This window comes from Diplotaxodon limnothrissa, linkage group LG23, assembly GCF_057381915.1.
Source record: "Diplotaxodon limnothrissa isolate DT_005_m linkage group LG23, D_limnothrissa_male_GT1.1, whole genome shotgun sequence".
NCBI classification, from domain to species: Eukaryota; Metazoa; Chordata; class Actinopteri; order Cichliformes; family Cichlidae; genus Diplotaxodon; species Diplotaxodon limnothrissa.
Genome location: NC_140617.1, coordinates 18265076 through 18286420, shown reverse-complemented (window position 1 = coordinate 18286420; position 21345 = coordinate 18265076). Strand labels below are relative to the sequence as shown.

The window sequence follows — 21345 nt, the reverse complement described above, 5'->3', positions numbered from 1 at the left end:
ATCATTTAGGATCATCAGGGGGTCCTTTGTCCCTCTGTGGGGGGTTACTCCCACTGGATTTAAATCTGGGACTCTCCACCATTTGACCTTAGAACTGAAGAAGCTTCTTGGATGAGAGGTGAAACGTCTTCAAGCAACTTAAAGAAGTCCAGATGCTTTTCTTTCCAATCTCGCTTAGACTACGATGACCTGGATGACTGAGAACCTTCACAGACAGCACAGGCTGTTGTTGATTCTGGCAGTCTAAAGAGTCATCTGTACCTGGGTGTGTGTTGGCAGTGTCGACAGGTGCTTGTCATTCATTATGTGATTGATTTTGTGAGTGTGGTCATCTACACTCCTCAGGTTTGTTTTTGGGGCACTCTCTGGCGAAGTGACCCCTCTCCCCGCATTGGTAACATTTCCCATCTCTTCTGCGGTTCCCCTGGGGTTGCCATGGGCCCTCTACCTCTCCTTGTCCTGCCTCTATTTTTGCCCTCTTCCAGCCCATCCCTGAAAAAAGCATTCATCTGCTATGAAGGCAGTGGCTGCAGAGCTTTATGACTTCTTTTTTTTAAAATTTTGAATAACTTCCTGCGCATGGCGGGCCCAATTCATGCATTCAACTGACCCATCTGTGTTTTGATTAAACTTTTGTTTCCTAATGAAGTCAGCAGTAGCTGGGTGAAAGCCGTTCATCAGAGCATAACTGCTGCTGATGTGGGCTGGCCTTCTCTGCACACTCTTCAAGGACGCGATGTTTTCTGCCAACTTCTAACATTTGACATTTTCCAACAATACAGTGTGTTACTATAACCAACAAGCAGCTAGTAAAAACAGTTTCTTTCACACAAAATCAGTAAAACAGAAAAGTAGCAGCTAAAGGGTTAAGTCTGCAAGGCCCGCCCACACTCATGTAAACCTACAGTCTCCCCTCCTCTGGTCTCCATCACCCTTCTGCTCCTGCAAAAACAAGCAAACAAACAAACAAAAAACCCCCTCAAATACATCCACCCTTTTTTCACTGTTTGGGGTGGATTAGGCATTAGAAAGGACTAATACTAAAATAGTTACCGTCCTCTCAATTTCAAGTCAGTCACACTTAGTCCACATCAAGGTTATTATCGTTAACGAAAACTAACAAAATAACGAAAACTAGAAGTGAAAAAACATTTTCGTTAATAAAAATAAAAACAAAAAAAGGAAAACTAACTAAAACTGTAATGAGTGTTCACAAAACTAACTAAAATTAACTGAATTTATAGCAAAAATGTGTTTAGTTTTCGTTGATGTGTGCGTGTCATACAATAGTCAAAGGTGAAAAAGAAGTTTCTTTTCCAGATTTTTTTTCTTGCTGTGTCTCATTATGCCAGTAAGTAGTAAGTTAGTCGAGTCGTCTGTGTTGCTGCTCCGTCCACGCTCAGAATCATGTCAGGAGAAAGCGCCAGAGTCCAATTTGGGATTACTTTGAATATGACTGTGTTTTGGATAAAGCAAGTGTCTTGTAGTGGAAAGAGACAAATTATGAGGGACATTTCTAAAGGGAAAAAAAATCCCACAAACCTTAAAGTGCACTTGAAAAGCTCACACAAGAAGGCTAACCTAGCTTACCTTGAGAAGGTAAGGGAGCACACTCAACCCTCATCCCCAGAAACAGAAGCTAACACCAGGCAAGGCAGCGTGATGCATCCCGAGACAACAGGACTGGGATATCTACATAACTGTGTGAGTCAATTGCCTTAACACCCGGTGCTGCAAGAGTTAATAGTCTCATTGGGGCCAAGATATACATTTTATAGTTGCCTGGTATCAATGGTTGTTCATCTGCCTTTATTTATTTATTTAAAGAACCCATAGGTGGGAATGTGAGTTGTCTGTCTCTGCGTGTTAGCCCTGCGACAGACAGGCGACCTGTGCAGGGTGCAGGGTATGGTAGCTGGAATAGCAACATACCCAAGGATAAGCAGAAGAGAATGACTGATATGATGAAACTGGGATTTTGTTACACTTAATTATTGAAAACACAACTAAAACTATAACTGAAACTAATCAAAACTAAACTGAAACTAATGATTTTCAAAAAAATAAAAACTAAACTAAACTAGCAAACAATTGGTAAAATCTAATTAAAACTAATATAAAATTGAAAATCTGAAGTCAAAACGAAATAAAAATAAAAACTAATGAAAATTGCAAAACTATTAAAACCCTGGTCCACATCATCAGTCCAGCCACCGTCCAGTCACATGCATTCATACCAGTCATTGCTGATAGTGGAAAACTGCGCACGAATGTAAATATCCACTGGCAGCAATGTTACAAAAATAAGAACAATTCTTATTGCTTTTGAAAGGGATTGAATCACTACAATCCTTTTAAACACAGGACTTACCATATAATATGGTCAGCATCCTAGGTAGGTGAATTTCCTCAGAAGCCATTGTAATCTAGAGAAGCTCACCTTATATTTGCTCAGAATTAAAGTATTTTATAGCCTTTTACTCCCAATCTTGCAGGCCTGCTTTTAAATCACCAACACACAAAATATCACCCCCAGAGGGATGATACCTGGCATGTTTTTTCCTAAGTGCACTGTTACAAAAAAACATATTAGGCCCGGTTCTAAGTGTAAACCCCCCAACCCCCCCCCCCCCCCCCCCCCCAAAAAAAAACAACAACAAAAAAAAAATACAGTCTTTCTCTTAGAAAAAGAAAACAACCCAAACCTAACTGGCAAAATCGGCCTGGTACTAAAACAAAACCCAAAAATCTGCCAGAAAAATCGCAAGAAAAATGTCTTGCTTTCAGGTGAAATAACATGCTGTAGGGGTTAGAACCTGCTATGCAATGCTGCTGCAGTCACTGATTCTGGCTTTAATTAATAACTGATGCTTCCATATTTGTACATGCTGCTCAACCCTTTAAGGTTTAAGGTTTAGGGCAGTGTTGCTGTGTGTTCACATTGTCGACTCTTGAAGTCGACGTCGTTGCTCTCGAACTGCATTTTGTCTTCAGGGAGAGATTGATTGTCCTCGAAGCTTGTTCTTCAGGTTAAGATGTACATGGAGTGATGCTGTGTAATATTCAGCCAAAACACAACTGGATGCGGTTCCAATTAAGTTAAGCTATCATTTTGCTCCGGCCACTGTGCTTGTGGAGGACGTTGATCCAGTTCCGTAGCCACTTGTACTAACACACTAAAACATTTATTTAATATCATTTTCATCACTACTCACTAACACTTTCATTCTCTGATTCAGTAAAAACACCACTTTTCCACATTTAACACCCCTCTTCTCATTATTCATCCCACACAAATCAGCCTCTTTTCTTTGTTGACATCTTTCTTTCTCTTAAACAACACATACTCCATCCATTTGGAGTTTTCAACCAGACCACCTCCAGGGACACAACCTCCTCACAGCTCCTGAGCTCAGCCCCCATTGCAGGCGGGCGTCCCTTCTGCAGCCTTTGCTTCGGTACAAAGTGCTAAAACCCATAAATCCAAGGACAGAAGAGTCCTTCCCACGACAGTCCTTAATTTAGGCATCGTATTTTGAGGTTTTCCCTTTCCGTGGTCCGCTTGAAAACTCCCCCCAAATCAAAAACAGCTCACCGTTGCAGATTCTTTTGCCCACTTCTTTCCTCATAGTTTACTAATTTCCTGCATGTGTGAGTCGCTGAAGGTCTCTCGCGGTTCCCCCTTTTTTGAAAACAAAAACTGTTCTATTTTCATTCATTTTATAAATCATATTTTTTAATTATTTTTTTTGTCTTTAAATATAAAACTCAGTTGTGTTGATTTATGACTGTATTTATATGATAACCTGCCTGAGGTTGTCCTACTTTGTCTGTATATCTGTAATAAGGTTTTAGTGAGTCTGTTTACTCTCTCACATTTTAAATGTCCACAAAAACTTCTTTTACACACATTAAATGAAACTTTGAGTATTTATTTATTATTTGCAGTCATTTGCTGCGCACATTCATACATTCAATCCTTTTTACAAATCATTCATCTGATTGAACAAAACTGATTACAAACAAGTTGAGCAGTTTCATAACTCACACAGACCTTCATGTTTAAAGATAAAAGATATATATCTTTATATTCTATTATCAATAAATCTATTCTCTGCTTCAGTCTGCTTTAACCACAAAAACAACAGTTTGTCTTCCCTTGTCTCCAAATAAAAACAATAAAAGAGATGAAATCCAGCCTTAAGACTAACAATAAAAACTACATAAAGTGTTTAAATGAAATGAATAAAGCAGGAAACCGCAGCAGCTTTCATCTCTTTGGCTCCAGGAAAACTAAAGCAAACATCTCAATGATTGAAACAAAGATAAGTCACCGCAGGGAATAAAACGCTCGACAGATCGTGAAGGTCTGGGTGTGTTGCTCAAATATTGTTCACTGGTTTTTTTTTCTGCTGTTCATAAACATCCGAAATCAGAACTATAAACTGGCATCTCTCATCATTTTAAGGTGATTACATGCAGTCAAATTAACAACAGGACAAAATGATCTGATTTATTTTCTCTCTGATTCTTTAGTTTAAACTACCAAAGCAGTTAAAAAGCAAGAACATCTTTGTCCTAGATGTTATTTTTAGATGTTAAATTAAAATAAAAACAAACTCTGATTTAGTCTGAAGCTTTATTTGAGAGAAATTCCATCCCTCCTAACAGATTAAGAAGGAAATTTACATCTGTTTGTGATCAAGAACATTTTAAACTTATATCTTTCAAACCTCTGAAACCATCGAAATTCTATAGAGAAATCATCTGTTTTACTGCAGGTTTGGACTGAACCTCCTGATCTGGTCTCACTTTGTCAAATTAGAGGAGCAACCTCAGACCTCCCTGTTGTTCTATTCAGATCTAGTTGTGACAGTTGTTTGGGTAAAGTTTAGTTTTAAGAAAATTTTTAACCTCTTCTTTGGATACAACCTCAAAATCAGGAATGTAACATCCCTTCTGGAAATTCGCTGAAATACTCCAATCTGATCTCAAGAGCCACAAATTGAAGTGTGGTAGTCCAACATTTAGTTTTAGATGCAGAAAAGGTTGAAGAAGACTTGTAGCAGCCTTTTTATGAGGTGGTCTCAGACATACTCAGATCTGGTTCTCATGGAGTCAGGTTCTAGCTTTGTCAGGACCGGAGGGACATCAACGGGTCTGTTACTGTTTAACTTCTGCACATAAAAACAGGAAATTAGCAGCAGCATTCCTGCAGCTAGATGAAGGACGCCGGCCGTCCAACCACAGAACAGAGCATCCCCAAATTCCCATCGTGGGACCATGTCAGGCACTGACTCATCGAAGAACTGTTCGACCGTCACATGGGCGATGTAGGAAACTGGGATGAGGCCCAGGATCCCCGCCACCAGCCACAATGCCCCACTGGTTGCCTTCAGGGCCCTCTTACAGCTCACGTCCTCCAACTGTTGCCGGCAGCCGTTGACAAGGTGGAGGCTGGGTATGGCAAGCAAAAGCCCCAGCATTCCTACCCCTAGCGCTGTGCACATGAGGATCCGGGCTAGCTTGATCTCTGGTCGCAGCCCCAGCAGACTGTCATAGGGCCTACACTCCAGTGTTCCCTGCTGATTGAGCACGCAGGTCTCCCAGAGGCCCACCCCAAGAGTCTCTGTGACCAGCAAGTTGGACAGTGTGAGCCATGAGGACATCAGGGTGGTGGCCAGAGAGCAGAGCCAGGCCCCCGCTGAGATCAGAACCCCCACCAGCTCCAGAACACTGATGATAGGGTCCATGATGGTGATGTTGTGGCTTTCAGAGAGTGCTGGTCTTTACCTTGCTGCTGTCAGGAGGTGGGCCAGCTCGCACATCACTGTTCCCAGAGAGACACACTGCAGTCAGGCCCAGTCAGGAGGGTTATCACCCTCCTCTCAAGGCAGAGGCAGAATGTGATTGGCTGACTGGAAACAACAGCATCGCTGTGAGGTCGCCTGTAGACAGGATGTTATCGATGCCCACATCTCAGAATGAAAGGCGTTTGAAGTCAGCGATGTCACTTGTTCTGCCTCCCTGCTGCCTTCCTCCTTCCCCCCTCCTCTCTATTTTACACAGCGTCTGTTTGGTCTTCGTTCAGCTGATTGAGATATATCAAAAGGAAACATGCACACACTCCTCCCCACCATTACAGAAACCTGAGTGAGTGAGTGAGTGTGTAATGCAGCATGAATGCAGATGTTCATTGAGAATTTTAACATTTCTAGGCAGGTTACTTCCCCTAGATTCACAACAGCAGTTTGAGAGCTTAATGTTTGATTGGTTAATGATTTTTTTTTAAAATTTCTGACTTAACATTTAAACCTTTAAATAATCTGAGTCTCTGTAATTCAGAAAAATTCAGAAAACACTCAGTTTTACTATAACTTTTTATTCTTAAAGTGTGTCGTTAACCAAACTCCATGAAGGTCAAATAGAAGATCTGCAACTGTCATTCAGAACCCTACAGTCAGAAGTTTTATTCAGATTTGCTGCACTGCTCAGTTTATTTATTTATTTAAGACCTCACATGTAGTCATGCTGCAGTACAGCTATAGAAACATTTCTCCATATTTCCTCCTGAAATACTTTCAACCTATAGATAATGTGCAGGCTTTTGGAGTTTCTGTTCACCAACACAAAACAAGAAATTTTGAAGTATTTTGTGTTGAAAAAACAATTTATTCACATTCACTGTAGGAAACAAAACTTGCAAGAACTGTGTTTTTAATAATGGAGTTCTATGAGGTTTTCATGTGACTTAGAAAGTTAAAAATACTCAGCAGAGTCTGATTGATCATTCAGTCTCATATTTAGATTCTTTGTGGAGACATTTCAGTGTTTAAGAGTCTGTTGATCAGGTGAGCAGCAGGGTGCTCACAGTGAGAGCATCAATACCTAAAACTCTTTAATCATCACTCTCTGTGTTCCTTTCTGGTAATGTGTAACAGGACTATATTTTTGAATGGAGCTTGACTGGATAATGGTCAGCTCATATTTTCCGTAGGCTGTTTAATCAGTAACCTGACTTCATACCAGACTCCATTTGAAAATCACATAATTTGAAGATAACCTGCAGCACAGTTACATCTCAGTGCAGAACTTAAATTAGAAAAAGAAAGAATGTTTTCTGAGCTTCAGTGTTGCTGTTTGCTGGCCTGATGATGCCTCCAGTTGGACATTAGCAGAAACTGCACATCAAATTTTTGTTAGATTTTACAGGCTGTGTTCTGCTGTGAAAAATAGTAAATCACATAATAAATTGCACATCATCATGTTTATATGGCCTGTATTTGTATTTGTATAGTGCTTTTACTAGTCCCCCCTAGGGACCCCAAAGCACTTTACACACCCAGTCATCCACCCATTCACACACACATTCACACACTGGTGGAGGCAAGCTACAGTTGTAGCCACAGCTGCCCTGGGGCAGACTGACAGAAGCGAGGCTGCCATATCGCGCCATCAGCCCTTCTGGCCAACACCAGTAGGCGGTAGGTGAAGTGTCTTGCCCAAGGACACAACGACCGAGACCGAACTATATATCATAGTTAAGCCAAATGTATCTAAATGCTGGCCTGATCAAATTCTTAAAGTTCTATACCAAGGTTATTAAAGTTAAATAAAACAAAAAAACAGAACTAGCTGTATTATAACTAGTGTTGGTCAAGTTACTTGAAAAAATTAATCAGTAACTAATTACTGATTACTTCCCCCAAAAAGTAATCCCGTTACTTTACTGATTACTTTTGAAACAAAGTAATGTTTTTGTCACTTTTTATGAAATCAAACTCAAAGTAAGGTCAGTACTTCCACGCTTTAAACGCTGCACGCTCATAGTCTGTCCCGCACTCGATATATGATCCATTGTTGATCTGCACACAGCTGTTGTCACAAACGTCGCACTCGCTTACGTCACTGTCATGAGACATTCTCGCAAAAAAATCACGGTTTTAGTAACTCAGTAACGCAGCGTTCCTACGGAAAACGGTAATCTAATTACTGTTTTTACAATAGTAATCCCTTACTCGTTACTTGAAAAAAGTAATCAGATTACAGTAACGCGTGTAACGCATTACTGCCCATCTCTGATTATAACTAAGTAATATAAAACTAACTAACTAATAACATAAAATAAAATTATGACAAATAAAACTGACTGATACACTTTTGTTACCTCGCTCACTGTTCAGAAACATTTCTACTCTGTAGAAATCCAATGTTTTGCAACTCTTCCAAGTTCAGTCTCGTGTCCCATGTTAGTGTTTTCAGTTTCTTTCCCAGCTGTGTTCTCCATGTGTTTCTACTTCCCTCGTTACTCCCTTGTGCTTTTAAGCCCTGTGTTTTTCTCTGCCCGTTGTTGTGTCTTCCCTCATAGCTGTGAGGTTTCAGTCTGCTCCTTTTTCCCTTGTAACTTAGTTTTAGTTGATTCGGTGCTATCTTGTTTTTTTAATATAGGGCTGTTTTAATTTTTTTGTATTCTCTGGGGTTTTTTTGTTTGGTTTTGGGATTTTTTTTTGTTGTTGTTGTTGTTTTTTGCTGTTCTATTTGATTGATTGATCACTGTACAGCACTTTAGTCCAGTGCTGAGTATTTTAAAGTGCTTCATAAATAAAGTTGGATTGGATAGTTTAAATTTTTCCAGTATAGGTTTCTGTTTTGTAGTGCTCTGTTTTCCAGCAAAATAAAGCTTTTGTTAAGACTTTTGAGTTTATCCTCATGTGTATCCAATACTGCATTTGATCCTCATCCTGCCTGCCACAGCATTATATGGTAGTTCAGATCACCTCTCTGTGTCATGCAGAGTTATTACAGTGAACTAAAACTGAGCTCAAAGGTAAACAATGTAAAACATATCTTCATTATGAGAATCTGCCCCAGATAAAAACCTTCCATAATATTATGATCAAAACACTGAAACTAAACTCACCCTGTAAACTGTCAGCTTTCAAACTTTCAAACTCAATAAAAAATGACACCTGCAGTATTTTTAGCACAGAACTATTTCACATTTCCCATCTTGTCTCCCAGATGAATATGATCAATGTGAGCTGTGTAATCTCAGGTCTGGAGCTCACTCACCTCACAGTCATGGAGGAGCTGATGGTGCCATGGTCCTGGCTCTGTGCTCCTTGTTTCCCTAGTTAAAATGGTAAAATGGCCTGCATTTGTATAGCGCTTTTCTAGTCCCTAAGGACCCCAAAGCGCTTCACACTACATTCAGTCATTCACCCATTCACACACACATTCACACACTGGCGATGGCAAGCTACATTGTAGCCACAGCTGCCCTGGGGCGCACTGACAGAGGCGAGGCTGCCGGACACTGGCGCCACCGGGCCCTCTGACCACCACCAGTAGGCAAACATGGGGTTAGTATCTTGCCCAAGGATATTTGGCATGCAGCCAGGAGGCAGCCTGGGATCGAACCACCGACTTTCTGATTAGTGGCTGACCTGCTTTGCCACCTGAGCTACAGCCACCCCTACTCCTAGTTCCTAGTTTTGGTTTAGTTTTCTTGTATTTAGTTTTCAAGAGTTATTTTTTTGTACATTGAATAAAGCTGCCTCTTTTAGTTCATTATGTCATGTTTGGGTCCTAGCTCTGCCTGCCACAAATGAAGTTCAGCTTACAGTTTTTGCCCATTGCTTGAACACATTTTGCAAAACCCCGCTCGCTGTGCCAAAACTGTACACACAAGTACACATGACACAACACTGGGAAATATACCATTCACATCTGTGCCAAATTGGAACTCTACTCCCAAAACCTAAACTCTGCTGTCAAAACCTAACATTCCTTTGTCAAAATGTAACTCTGTTGACAAAATGACACATACCTGCACCATATGCAAACACTCACAGATCAGGGGGAACACACTAGTCTGCTGTACATAAAACACTGCAGTCCTTGATTCCCATTGTTTATTCAGAAGGTACATTTACAGGAGACACATTTCCAAACAACCATAAACGCAAATAGACCTACTCAATACTGTACATTGCAGTACCATGAATACAGGTACAGCAAATAAAACAACAACAACACAATAGTACTGCAATAGAAAAAACACTATACTGTAAACACAAAAAACCATGACAATTGTGCATAAGTGGGCTCATGGATCCCGCCGTCTGTTGGGGTCTGGCCACAGGACCTCATCAACATCGCAAGCAATGTCCTCTCCCGCTAGGCACCGGGGTAAATATCCTCTTGCTCTCCCTCCATCCATGCTTGCAAAGTTCTTGGAATGGCTACGCTGAGGGCTTTTTGTAGTTGGCTAATTGGTGTTCGGTTTTGCAAGTAGGTGCCTTCAGGTGTGTATTTGAGTGGTTGCAATTACCCGATGTGTTTTGTATTTTGGATACATGTGTTTTCCGAATGGCACCCTGAGATTTCATTTTGTGAGCGAAGTGTCTTATGTATGAAATAGAGTGTAGCATGCAGGACCATGTGTGTTGCATGAGGGAGTAGGTGTGTTGCATAATTGGTACTGGGGTGCAAAGCAGCGCTTTTGTTTAAGGTAGGGGTACATGTGTTTGAGGTATGGTAACAACAGCTTCACGTTGTGTTACTTTAGTCTAAGCATGGGTTTATAGTGTTCAAGCAACGGGCAAAAACTGTAAGTAACATGTTGGTGGAGGCATTAGATTATTGTTTAAAACAAAGAAAGACATCCATCAGAATATCACCAGAAGACCCCTGAGTGAATAAGAAATCAGACTCTATGATCAAACTCAGTCCAGGACTTGGAGTTTGTGCAGCTGTGGGATCATTATGTGTAGAATACTGCCCATCAGACCGAGTGACTGCACAGAAGGGTCAGGGTTAGATACACCCCTAACCCTTGTTGATGATCTCTTACAAAGCGGTTGAATTGGACACCGCACTGGGTGGAAAAGAATATCAAGAAGTATGAATTTTTGTCTGAAAAGAATCATGGCAGCAGCAGAAATACTGAATGGATAAAAGGAGCACAAAGAATTTGGAAAATAAAGATTAAGATTAATCAATTAGTATTATAAATATTAATTAGTATTATATATATTCAGACACTCTCCTCATCTCTTTAGATCCATAAAAATGTGTCTTTAGTAATGATATAAAATGTTCGAGCATTTGTGCAAATCTAATATTAAGAAGAAGACTATTCTAGAGTCTGGGACCTGACACAGAGGAGGCTCTGACACCATGATATTTAAGAAAAGACAGATAAACAACTGTGGCATTGTGGGAATATTGGATATTTGTAAACAACCAATTCATTAGGTCAAACATGTTGGAATTAATAAAGTGGTAAGTGTTGGGTCTAAAGTCAGACCCCGCTGATCCCAGAACTTATTCCCGTGAAAGAAAAACAAGGCAACAGCGATCGATCGTTTTACTTGCAAGGGAGGCCTTGTCGGTATCTCAGCTCATCACAAATGACCTCCACGACGGCCCCCTCTCGCTCCCTTTTATTGACAACGTTCACACAATAAACAATAGTTTACAACACATACCTTCCCCCGTAACCCCCCTTGGTTACAAAGACAAGGCACTGGGTGTGTGTGTGTGTGTGTGTGTGCGTGCGTGCGTGCGTGCGTGTGTGTGTGTGTGTGTGTGTGTGTGTGTGTGTGTGTGATCCTGCTGCATATAACATAAAAGCACAGTAGGAACATCCTTGGTCATAAAGAGGGTAGTCTCCCCCACACCCTAGATGGTTCACCCTAGATAACACAGTGAAGCCATACAAAGGGGAGGAAGTTTGCCAACATCAAACAAGGGTGTTCCTGTGATAAAAACACTACCACCCCCCCTCCCAGAATCTTAAGGATCTGGGGAGGGGACGACAGAAAGAATTCTTTAATACTATGTACAAATGGTAAACATAAAAATGACAAACATTTAACATTTCAACTTAACAGTAAGATTTAAAACTGGTCAAACCACGTACAGAGCAAGAAATAACCTGTTACCAGAAAATATGTAGCTATAGCCAGAGGGGTGTCTGTAGCTCAGGAGTTAAGATAAGATAAAATAACCTTTATTAGTCCCACACGTGGGAAATTTGTTTTGTCACAGCAGGAAGTGGACAGTGCAAAAGTTATGAAGCAAAAATTAGAATACAATAAGATTAAATACAGTACACAACTGTACAGAATAGAATAAAATAAAATACTATATACAGTAGAATAAAATAGAATAAAATATACAATAAGATGTATATAGCATTTGTATTCTATTTTTAACTGAGTAAAAATACAACGATGCCAGAAAAGATTATTGCACTTAGTGTTATTGCACATTTGTGGATGTGTGTGTTTGATCAGTTAAAGTCTTTATTGTGGAGTCTGACAGCAGTGGGGAGGAAAGACCTGCGAAATCTCTCCGTCCCACACCGTGGGTGCCGCAGCCTCCCACTGAAGGAGCTGCTCAGTGCTGTCAGAGTCTCCTGCATGGGGTGGGAGATGTTGTCCAACAGTGATAACAGCTTAGCTGCCATTCTCCTGTCACTCACCACCTCCACTAGGTCCAGAGGGCATCCTAGAACAGAGCTGGCCCTTCGGATCACCCTGTTCAGTCTCTTCCTGTCCCCAGCAGAGATGCTGCCGCCCCAGCAGACCACACCATAAAAGATAGCAGAGGCCACCACAGAGTCATAGAAGGTCTTCAGGAGTGGGCCCTTCAATCCAAACGACCTGAGTCTCCGCAGCAGGTACAGCCTGCTCTGCCCTTTCCTGTAGAGGGCGTCTGAGTTATGAGTCCAGTCCAGTTCGTTGTTCAGATGAACACCAAGGTACCTGTAGCTGTCCACAGCCTCAATGTCCATACCTTGGATGTTCAGTGGTTGCAGTGGAGAATGCTTGTGCCTGCGGAAGTATACCACCAGCTCCTTGGTTTTACTGGCGTTGATCTGGAGGTAGTTCAGCTGGCACCAGTCCAAAAAGTCTTGAGTCAGTCCTCTGTACTCCTTGTCGTCCCCATCAGTGATGAGGCCGACTATTGCAGAGTCATCAGAGAACTTCTGCAGGAAGCACTGGGTGGAATTGTGGGAGAAGTCTGCAGTGTAGATGGTGAAGAGGAACGGAGCCAGAACCATTCCCTGTGGGGCCCCCGTACTGCAGACGACCCTGTCCGACACACAGCCCTGAGTTCTCACATACTGTGGTCGGTCGGTGAGGTAGTCCAAAATCCAGGTAGTGAGGTGATGGTCCACTCCAGAGTTCTCCAGCTTGTCCTTCAGGACCGTGGGAAGAATAGTGTTGAAGGCACTGGAGAAGTCAAAGAACATGATTCTCACAGTGCTTCCAGCGGTCTCCAGGTGAGCGAGGGAACGATGTAGGAGGTGAATGACGGCATCATCCGCTCCAATGCCAGGCTGGTAGGCAAACTGAAGTGGGTCCAGTGATGAGCTTACCAGGCGCTGAAGCTGAGCCAGGACCAACCGCTCCAGGGTCTCCATCAGGTGGGATGTCAGAGCCACCGGCCTGTAGGGTTAGAGCCCTTATAAAGCTCTATATGCATGAAACAGGGTGTTAAATATTTAAACTCTAAATTTCAACACTATCAGTATCATGTATGCTCTGTGTGGCAAAGGGGGGGGTGGGGGGGGGGGGGGGGGTGAGGGACCAAATGCAGGACAGAGAATGATGTGAAAACAGCTTTATTGCTGAACTTGACAGACTAGGAGCAGGATGCAAAATAAACACATGGCTACAGCTGAAGCTAAGAACAAGGGAAACAGATCACACAGCATGAAGGAAGAAATGATGTGATAAAGAATTAAGGACAACCAAGGGCTTAAATACACATAAGCTAACAAGGCAAATAGAACACAATACAACATAAATAACATAACAAATGTTTAAACTGAAACATTTTACAAGTTTAAGCACAAACTGAGCTCATTTCAAATTTGATGTTTGCTACAGGTCTCAAAATAGACAGGCACATGTGTATCATGATGTAGCATCTTCTCCTCTTTAGAGAACAGTCAGTCTGGGCATCAAGGGTATGCGTTTCTGGAGTTTTGGTTTTGGAATTTGATCCCATTCTTGTCTGACAGATTTCCAGTTGCTGAAGTAGTTGTTGGTGTCTTTGATATATTTTATGTTTAATGAGGTGCCAAATGTTCAGTCAGACAGTCAGGCCAATTCAGCACTTGGACTCTTTTCAGGTTAAACCATGCTGTCATAATAGCTGCAGTATGTGGTTTTGGATTGTCCTGCTGAGATACACAAGGCCATCCCTGAAACAGACGTCACCCAGAGGATATGTTGGTCTAAATCCTTTATATACCTTTCAGCATTCATAGCTCTTTTCAAAACATGCAGCCCATATTGTGTACAGTTTCCCAGTCTGAACATTTGTCATGTTATCTATTTTGTGAATAAAATATTTTTGTTGTAATTTGAAAGTCCTTTAGTTTTCATTTTGTTCAAATTTAAAGAATATCACACCTTTCTCCCGTGAGTAAGTTACAGATGTAGTGCACTTACTCAGAATCAGAATCAGAATACTTTATTGATCCCTAGGGGAAATTATTTTTCGTTACAGTGCTCCATTACAAACAAACAGTAAAAAGACAGACAATACACAAATAAGAATAGCACCATATATACATGCATATATATACATAAAGTCACTTATTAATAAATATCTGAAAAGGGAAGAACATGTCCAAAAAGGGTATAGCTATTGCAGTATACAGTGTGTTATGTGGATAAGTTTTACAGAGAGATTGCCACAGGCAGGAATGATTTCCTGTGTCGTTCAGTGGTGCTTTTCGGTAATCTCAGTCTCTCACTGAACTTCTCTTGTGACTGACCAGCATGTCATGGAGTGGGTGGGAGGTGTTAGCCAACATTGTCTTTATCTTGGACAACATCCGCCTCTCCGACACCACCTTGAGGGAGTCCAGCTCCATCCCCACAACATTACTGGCCTTACGGATCAGTTTATCGAGTCTGTTGGCATCTGCGACCCTCAGCCTGCTCCCCCAGCATGCAACAGCGTAGAGGATTGCACTGGCCACAACAGACTCATAGAAAATCCTCCGCATTTTCTGGCAGATGTTGAAGGACCTCAGTCGCCTCAAAAAATAGAGACGACTCTGGACCTTCCTGTAAAGTGCTGTGGTGTTTTTAGCCCAGTCCAGTTTATTGTCAATGTACAGTATACTCCAAGGTATATATAGTAATCCACAATGTCAACACTGACCCCCTGGATTAAAACAGGGGTCAAGTGTTTCCTGGTCTTCCTGAAGTCCATTGATGTTTAAGAAAACTGTTACATATAAAATGTGTAAGAACCTGTGTGCATGCATGTTTTAGTTGTTCATGTTTTGTTTGTTTTTTTCTCCATACTTTAAACTTCTTTCTCTAATAGTTTTCTGTCAAACATGTGGGTTGAGAGAGTTCGGATACATACGTGTTGCTAGTCTTAGATTTTATGTTGGGCCTCTCTTTGGGGCTGGATGAGGGGGTCAGGCTCTTTTGTTATAATCTTTACTCTTTCAGTCTTAAAATCTGAAGTCACTGTCAAGTAGCAAAAATACACACTCTTATCTGATCAATATACTGTTGACCACCCTTATTGTTTACAGAGAAGGGAAATTACAGCCTTATTTTCTTCTTTTATGTCAACATTTCTTTGTCTGCAGGCTCATATCTCAGAAACAAATAGAAACATGAATGCCAGCGTAAAAAAAGGGTTATTTGTGAGGAACCTTGTTTTTGTTCTTGGTGAGGGCTTAACAGCTGTGTGAAGAGAAAGTGAAATGGTGTCAGGATATGTGTTGCGAGTCTATGGTGGGCCTCTCTTCAGGGCTGAATGAGGGGGAAAGACAGGCAAGACAGGCAAGACAGGGTCTTGTGTCACGCTCGTTTGTTATAATATTTACCCTGCCAGTGTTACATTAGGAAGGGGCCCTCGTGTAGCAAAAGAGTACACACTCTTATCTGAACCACAAACCTTTGTCAACACTTATTGTTCACGAACTTGGGAAATCACATCAACATTCAAAAATAGACAAAGCATTTTAGGACTACAGGACATAACATTCAAAAAACATATTACCACACAAATTCTGTTCCCTGGGCAAACAAAGGCAGATCCATTATCAGATATTTCACAATCACAGACTGTTACAATGTTTGTTTCATAACTTTGATTCCCACAGTTTGGTCACTGTTTTTTTTTTTTTGTTTGTTTGTTTTTTACGAATGAGAGTAGTCGAATGAAACAAGTCAGATTCTCTGCCATCTCTGGTGGATATTCCAGCCTACCTGAATAAGTGTTTTGAAGGGGTAGTAATTTTAATATTGCTCATGCTGCTGACAGCTCACAGAATTAAAATACAACATGCCATTCCATGGGTGAGAACTGGATGTTTATTTATGTGTTCCCATATGTTTTCTGTTCACAAGGTAATTAGCAGTAAATAATTTTTCTGCACCTTTAGCGGTTACTCGGTGGCTTTTACTCACTACACAAGTAAACAACAACAACAAAAGTTGCATTAACTGAAGTAGCAAAATTGCATGTAATCAGTTTGGTTTGACAAGTTGCTTAACGTTACAAATACAGTCACAATTGATCAAGCACCCAAAGGTGGAGAAAGTAAAATTTTCAAAATTAAAGGTCAGTGTTAAACTGGAACAACAAACCTCACAGGTTTAATATCAGGAAATAGGAAAAATGAAAAATGAAGATGATTGTGTAAAAGAATACTCTCTGAAAGTTGAAAAAAAATGAACAGACTTAACTGTCTTAGGAGGCCTTAACTGAACTTCAGGGATATTTTGAGGTGACAGACTAGGAGACACTCTTTCTGGACTGTTGCCCCAGCTCATACTGTCATACTGTCCATTATCATCCAAGTCGTGTATGATAAAGCATATCAAAGCACTCCTTAACAACAATAAGAAGGCCATCAGAGCGGACAACTTAGAGGAGGTGAGAATGGTTCAGGGCAAGATCAGTTAGGCTGACGACAATTACAGAAGAAAGCTCGAAGGGAAACTACAGCAGAGCCGCATGAGAGAGGTGTGGAGTGGGCTTGTTTTGTAAAAGCCATACTGTTTTTATTTTGCTGACTTCTTTCTCTGAGAAAACTTCTTTAGCCCCTTTTCTATTAGTACCTATTCGGATTGACTTGGCAGGGTTTCCCATGGTTTTCACGGTTTTCCATTGGGTCATAGTACCTGGTACATAGTACCATGTACTTCTTTAGTACCTCCTCAGCAGTTGTTCTAAGCAATACGAGCAGGTACTAAAATGTGACATCATCAAACTGCGTGCTACCGATTGGCTGTCCATAGACTGAACAGCGGGAATAACGTCACTTCGGCGCCCACCTTCGGGGGTGTCCAAATTCATAGGCTGCATCCTCCTGACGCGCATTTGTAGGCCGATTACGTCACAGCGTAACGACAAAGGCTGTCCAAATTCATAGACTCTGACAAATGCACCCTCCTTTTCCCCAGATTTATAGGATGGGTCTGGTGTATCCTTTGTGGCCCACCATATCCCAGATGCTCGGTTTATCAAGACATCACATCACCAGCTCGATGGCTAGCCGGAGTGAGAACAGCGAACTCCCGGCACATCGTTTTCAGACCCCACGTGGTCTTTCGCTTCTCAGGTTAAACATGATACATAAGTTACTTAGATAACTTAAAAATGTTTTGGTTTGGCTTTTTTCAGTGTTTTATTTGTTTGTGAGTAAATGGGTTTGGCAGAGATTACAGCTGAATAAACGTCAAACAGAAAACTGATTAAAGAGAAATGTGAGATGAACGAGAATTTACGCCAGTGTCCTGTTATACTTTAGATAGCAATGAGCATTGGGCTGAGATTATTAAACTACAATGAGATATGCAACACAATCTGTGTGTATCGGGCAATTTGTGTCCTTGTACTTAAGGTTTCATATTTGAGGTTGAGGAATGTTACGTGTAGTTTTAGTCATTTATTTGCACAGAAAACTTTTTCAAAGACAAAATTTTCTCATTCCTGAAGGTGAATTAAATAAATTGTACAGAAATAAATTTGTATTGAATTATTTGTACAATAGTTTTTCAGTTGCCTTTTATGTATGTGTGAATTAAAACAGAGGCTTGTGTAGCCTGTGTTTTACACATCAATCAATGATTTGTGTGTTTTTCACACAAATCATTTTACACATTTATAGATCTTAGTTTCCACTTGTGGATTGCACATGTAAGGCTGTTCAGATTCTCGTCTCACAACTCTTCTCCTATCCTGAGTCCTTATCAACTCTCCCACCCACTTTTCCCTTTTTGGACCACATAGGGTCTCAGACCTGGAGCCGCTCTTTGTCTCATCCACATAAAGATGCCCACTGAAAACACAATAGATTAGATTCCTTCTGTATCTGATTTCATTTTAATGGTTGTCAGCTCTACAGCTAAAGTGTGCAATTTACATCAATAAAACAAGGATTTTAAATAGAGAAATGTCAGACCTTTGAAAAGTAGAAACATGCATATGTACTCAGTACTTGGGATGGCCCCCTTTTGCATGAATTACTGTCTCAATGTGGCATAGCATGGATGCTATGTAAAAAAAAAAAATTATAAATAATATATATTTTCAATTTTTGCTGCAGTTTATAAAAATTTGTGCACCTCAAAAAAAGAAATTATGAAGACACTCAAAATAAATTTCCTGTGGTTGGAAACTATTTTGTGCAACTGTTTTGCATTTACAGTTTTGAGTGATACACCTCCTGACATTTCTGTAGCTAGAAAAATGAGCAAAAATAAAAATGAATTTCTTTGTCATTTATTGCATGTTTTAGCAATTCATTTAGTTGCTGTGGATGTGCATAGTAACATACAATGCATAAATATTTGTTAACTTGGGGATATATACAACCTGGCCGGCTATGCACTGGGGCAAGAGGGGACAATGCCCCCTTAAACAAACGTCCTGCCCCCTTAAGTCAAACTTTTAGAAGTTTAGAAAGAAAATAATAAATTACCCACAAACTAATTATGGACAAGATTTACTACAGTAGCTGAAAATTTTACGGTGGCCCTGAGAGGCCAAACAGACTGCAACTTCAGAAAACACCAGCAATAAGAAAAACACTCCAAAAGCACACAAAACACAACGGAAATAAGAAAAATGACAACGGAAATAGGAAAAAAGAAGAACAAATAGGAAAAACGAAAACACAAAATAGGAAAAACCACAACGGAAGTGTTTCTGGGGAGACAATAACCCGACGGACCAGTTGCAGGAACCCAGAATCAGAATACTTTATTAATCCCGAAGGAAATTATAGAAACAAAACATGGTAGGTGTGTTTTATTATGATTCATATAATACTGATGACGGATTTTAGGCTAATAGTTAGGCTAACACACTTATCTCTCATCTTTCCTCACAAAACCGATAGATCCTCCACTTCTTTTACAGTTTTTTCTGATGGCTTTAACCCTAACTGTGATTCTTATAGCACAATTCCTAAAACTATTAATACTTATAGCAAAACCACTCACTGAGTTTGCAAAACTAAAAGCAGAAACACTGCTTTGCACTCAGTTTGCAATTTTGTAACACACACTTTGCAAAACTGTAGGCACAATTCACTGCACAACACTCTTTTTGCAGAACTTTAAACACAACTCACTGCTTACACTCAATTACCAAATTTCCAACACACTCCTAGCAAAATTATACACATGTATGGCTATCATTAACACAATTTTGCCAACTGTCTGGCACTCTTTCACATGTGAAAACTGTTTTAGATAATTAGTCCACTTTGCAATCAGCCTAAGCACTATAAACAGGCCGCAGGTAAGCTGTCTATGTGGAGTACAATGGAAGGAGCAGTAAGAGTGAGAAGAGTGAGAATCAGAGGAGGCCGAGGGAGAGGACGTGGAGGTGAAGAAGTTGGAGGAAGAGGACGTGGAGGTGAAGAAGCAAGAGGGTTAGAGGAAGTTAGAGGAAGAGGACAAGGAGGAGCAAGAAGAGGACGAGGAGGGGAAAGAGGAAGGGTAAGAAGAGTAAGAAACAGAATAACTGATGACATCAGAGCTACAATAGTGGACCATGTCATCAACCGTGGGATGACCCTGAGGGAAACTGGCCAACGGGTTCAGCCTAAACTGAGCCGCTACACTGTGGCAAGCATCATTACAGTTTTTTTTAATTGGTTTGGTACTATTTTCACAACTAAAGTGTGCATTTTCAAATCTCTCAGTACAAAACTCACATTTGATCACATTTGTAACACCACTAGTCATTCTTTCAAATCTGATGTCATGAGTTCATTGTATTTGCACATATTTTCATTCCAGTTAATCATTGTTGCAGAACATATGATCATTGTGATATATTCTGAGAACATTTGCTTTACTCACCCAAACAAAACAGTAAGATCTTTTTTCAACGTAGTACTTTTACCAATCATTTCATACAGGAGCAAATAATACAAGGTAAGCGTTTCAAATTGTCCTTGGTGATGAATGAGTGTAACTGAACTGTAAAACTTTACACAGCAAATATTACACACCAAAATTATATATATATATATATATATATATATATATATATATAATATATATACACAGACACACACACACACGAAAAAGGGAGAAAAAGCAACAAGTCATTTACATAAGCACAATATATTTTGTATTTTATTTTCATCACTTTTACACAATTAATCAAGCCGGTCATTAACATTGGGCCATAAATTTTCATCAACATCACAGTGGATGTCTTTGTTGTTCAGGCACCGTGGGAAAAATCTCCTGGCATGACGAATCCAGGCTTGACATTGCTCAGCAGTTATATCACCACAAGCTTCACACATGGCTTGAAGAAGGGAGACATGCTCATGGGGATGGCGATCATACACCTTCCACCTCCATGTAGAGAAGAATTCCTCAATTGGGTTGAGGAAAGGGGAATATGGTGGAAGATAGAGTGTCATGAAGCGAGGATGTGTTTGAAACCATTCCTGAACCAGCTGTGCATGGTGGAAGCTGACATTGTCCCACACAACAACATAGACAATGTCTTCTCCCTGACAGGCCTGCTCCAGTTCATTTAAAAAAACTATCAGGTGTTCAGTGTTGTATGACCCTAGAACTGGTCTACAGCCTACCACACCATCTTCAGATATAGCTGCACCCATTGAGATGTTTCCTCCACGTTGTCCAGGGACTTGGATGGTAGCCCTTTGTCCAATAAGGTTACGTCCTCTGCGTCTAGTTTTTGCCAGCTTGAAACCGGCCTCATCAACAAAAATATACTTGTGATGATTCACAGCAGCGTCCAGCTCCATCACCCTCTAAAATGATAATTTAGTTAGTTTTTTTTTACAACTAATAG

The 21345-nt window shown here is 40.6% G+C and overlaps 1 protein-coding gene across 1 annotated transcript; it reads right to left on the bottom strand.

Moving 5' to 3' along the window:
- Positions 1 to 5087: 5087 nt before the first annotated feature.
- Positions 5088 to 5753, bottom strand: LOC146607797 (claudin-24-like). The gene has a single exon (XM_085348299.1). It carries the CDS (start codon positions 5751 to 5753, stop codon positions 5088 to 5090), a length of 666 nt encoding a protein of 221 aa, XP_085204425.1.
- Positions 5754 to 21345: the final 15592 nt, after the last annotated feature.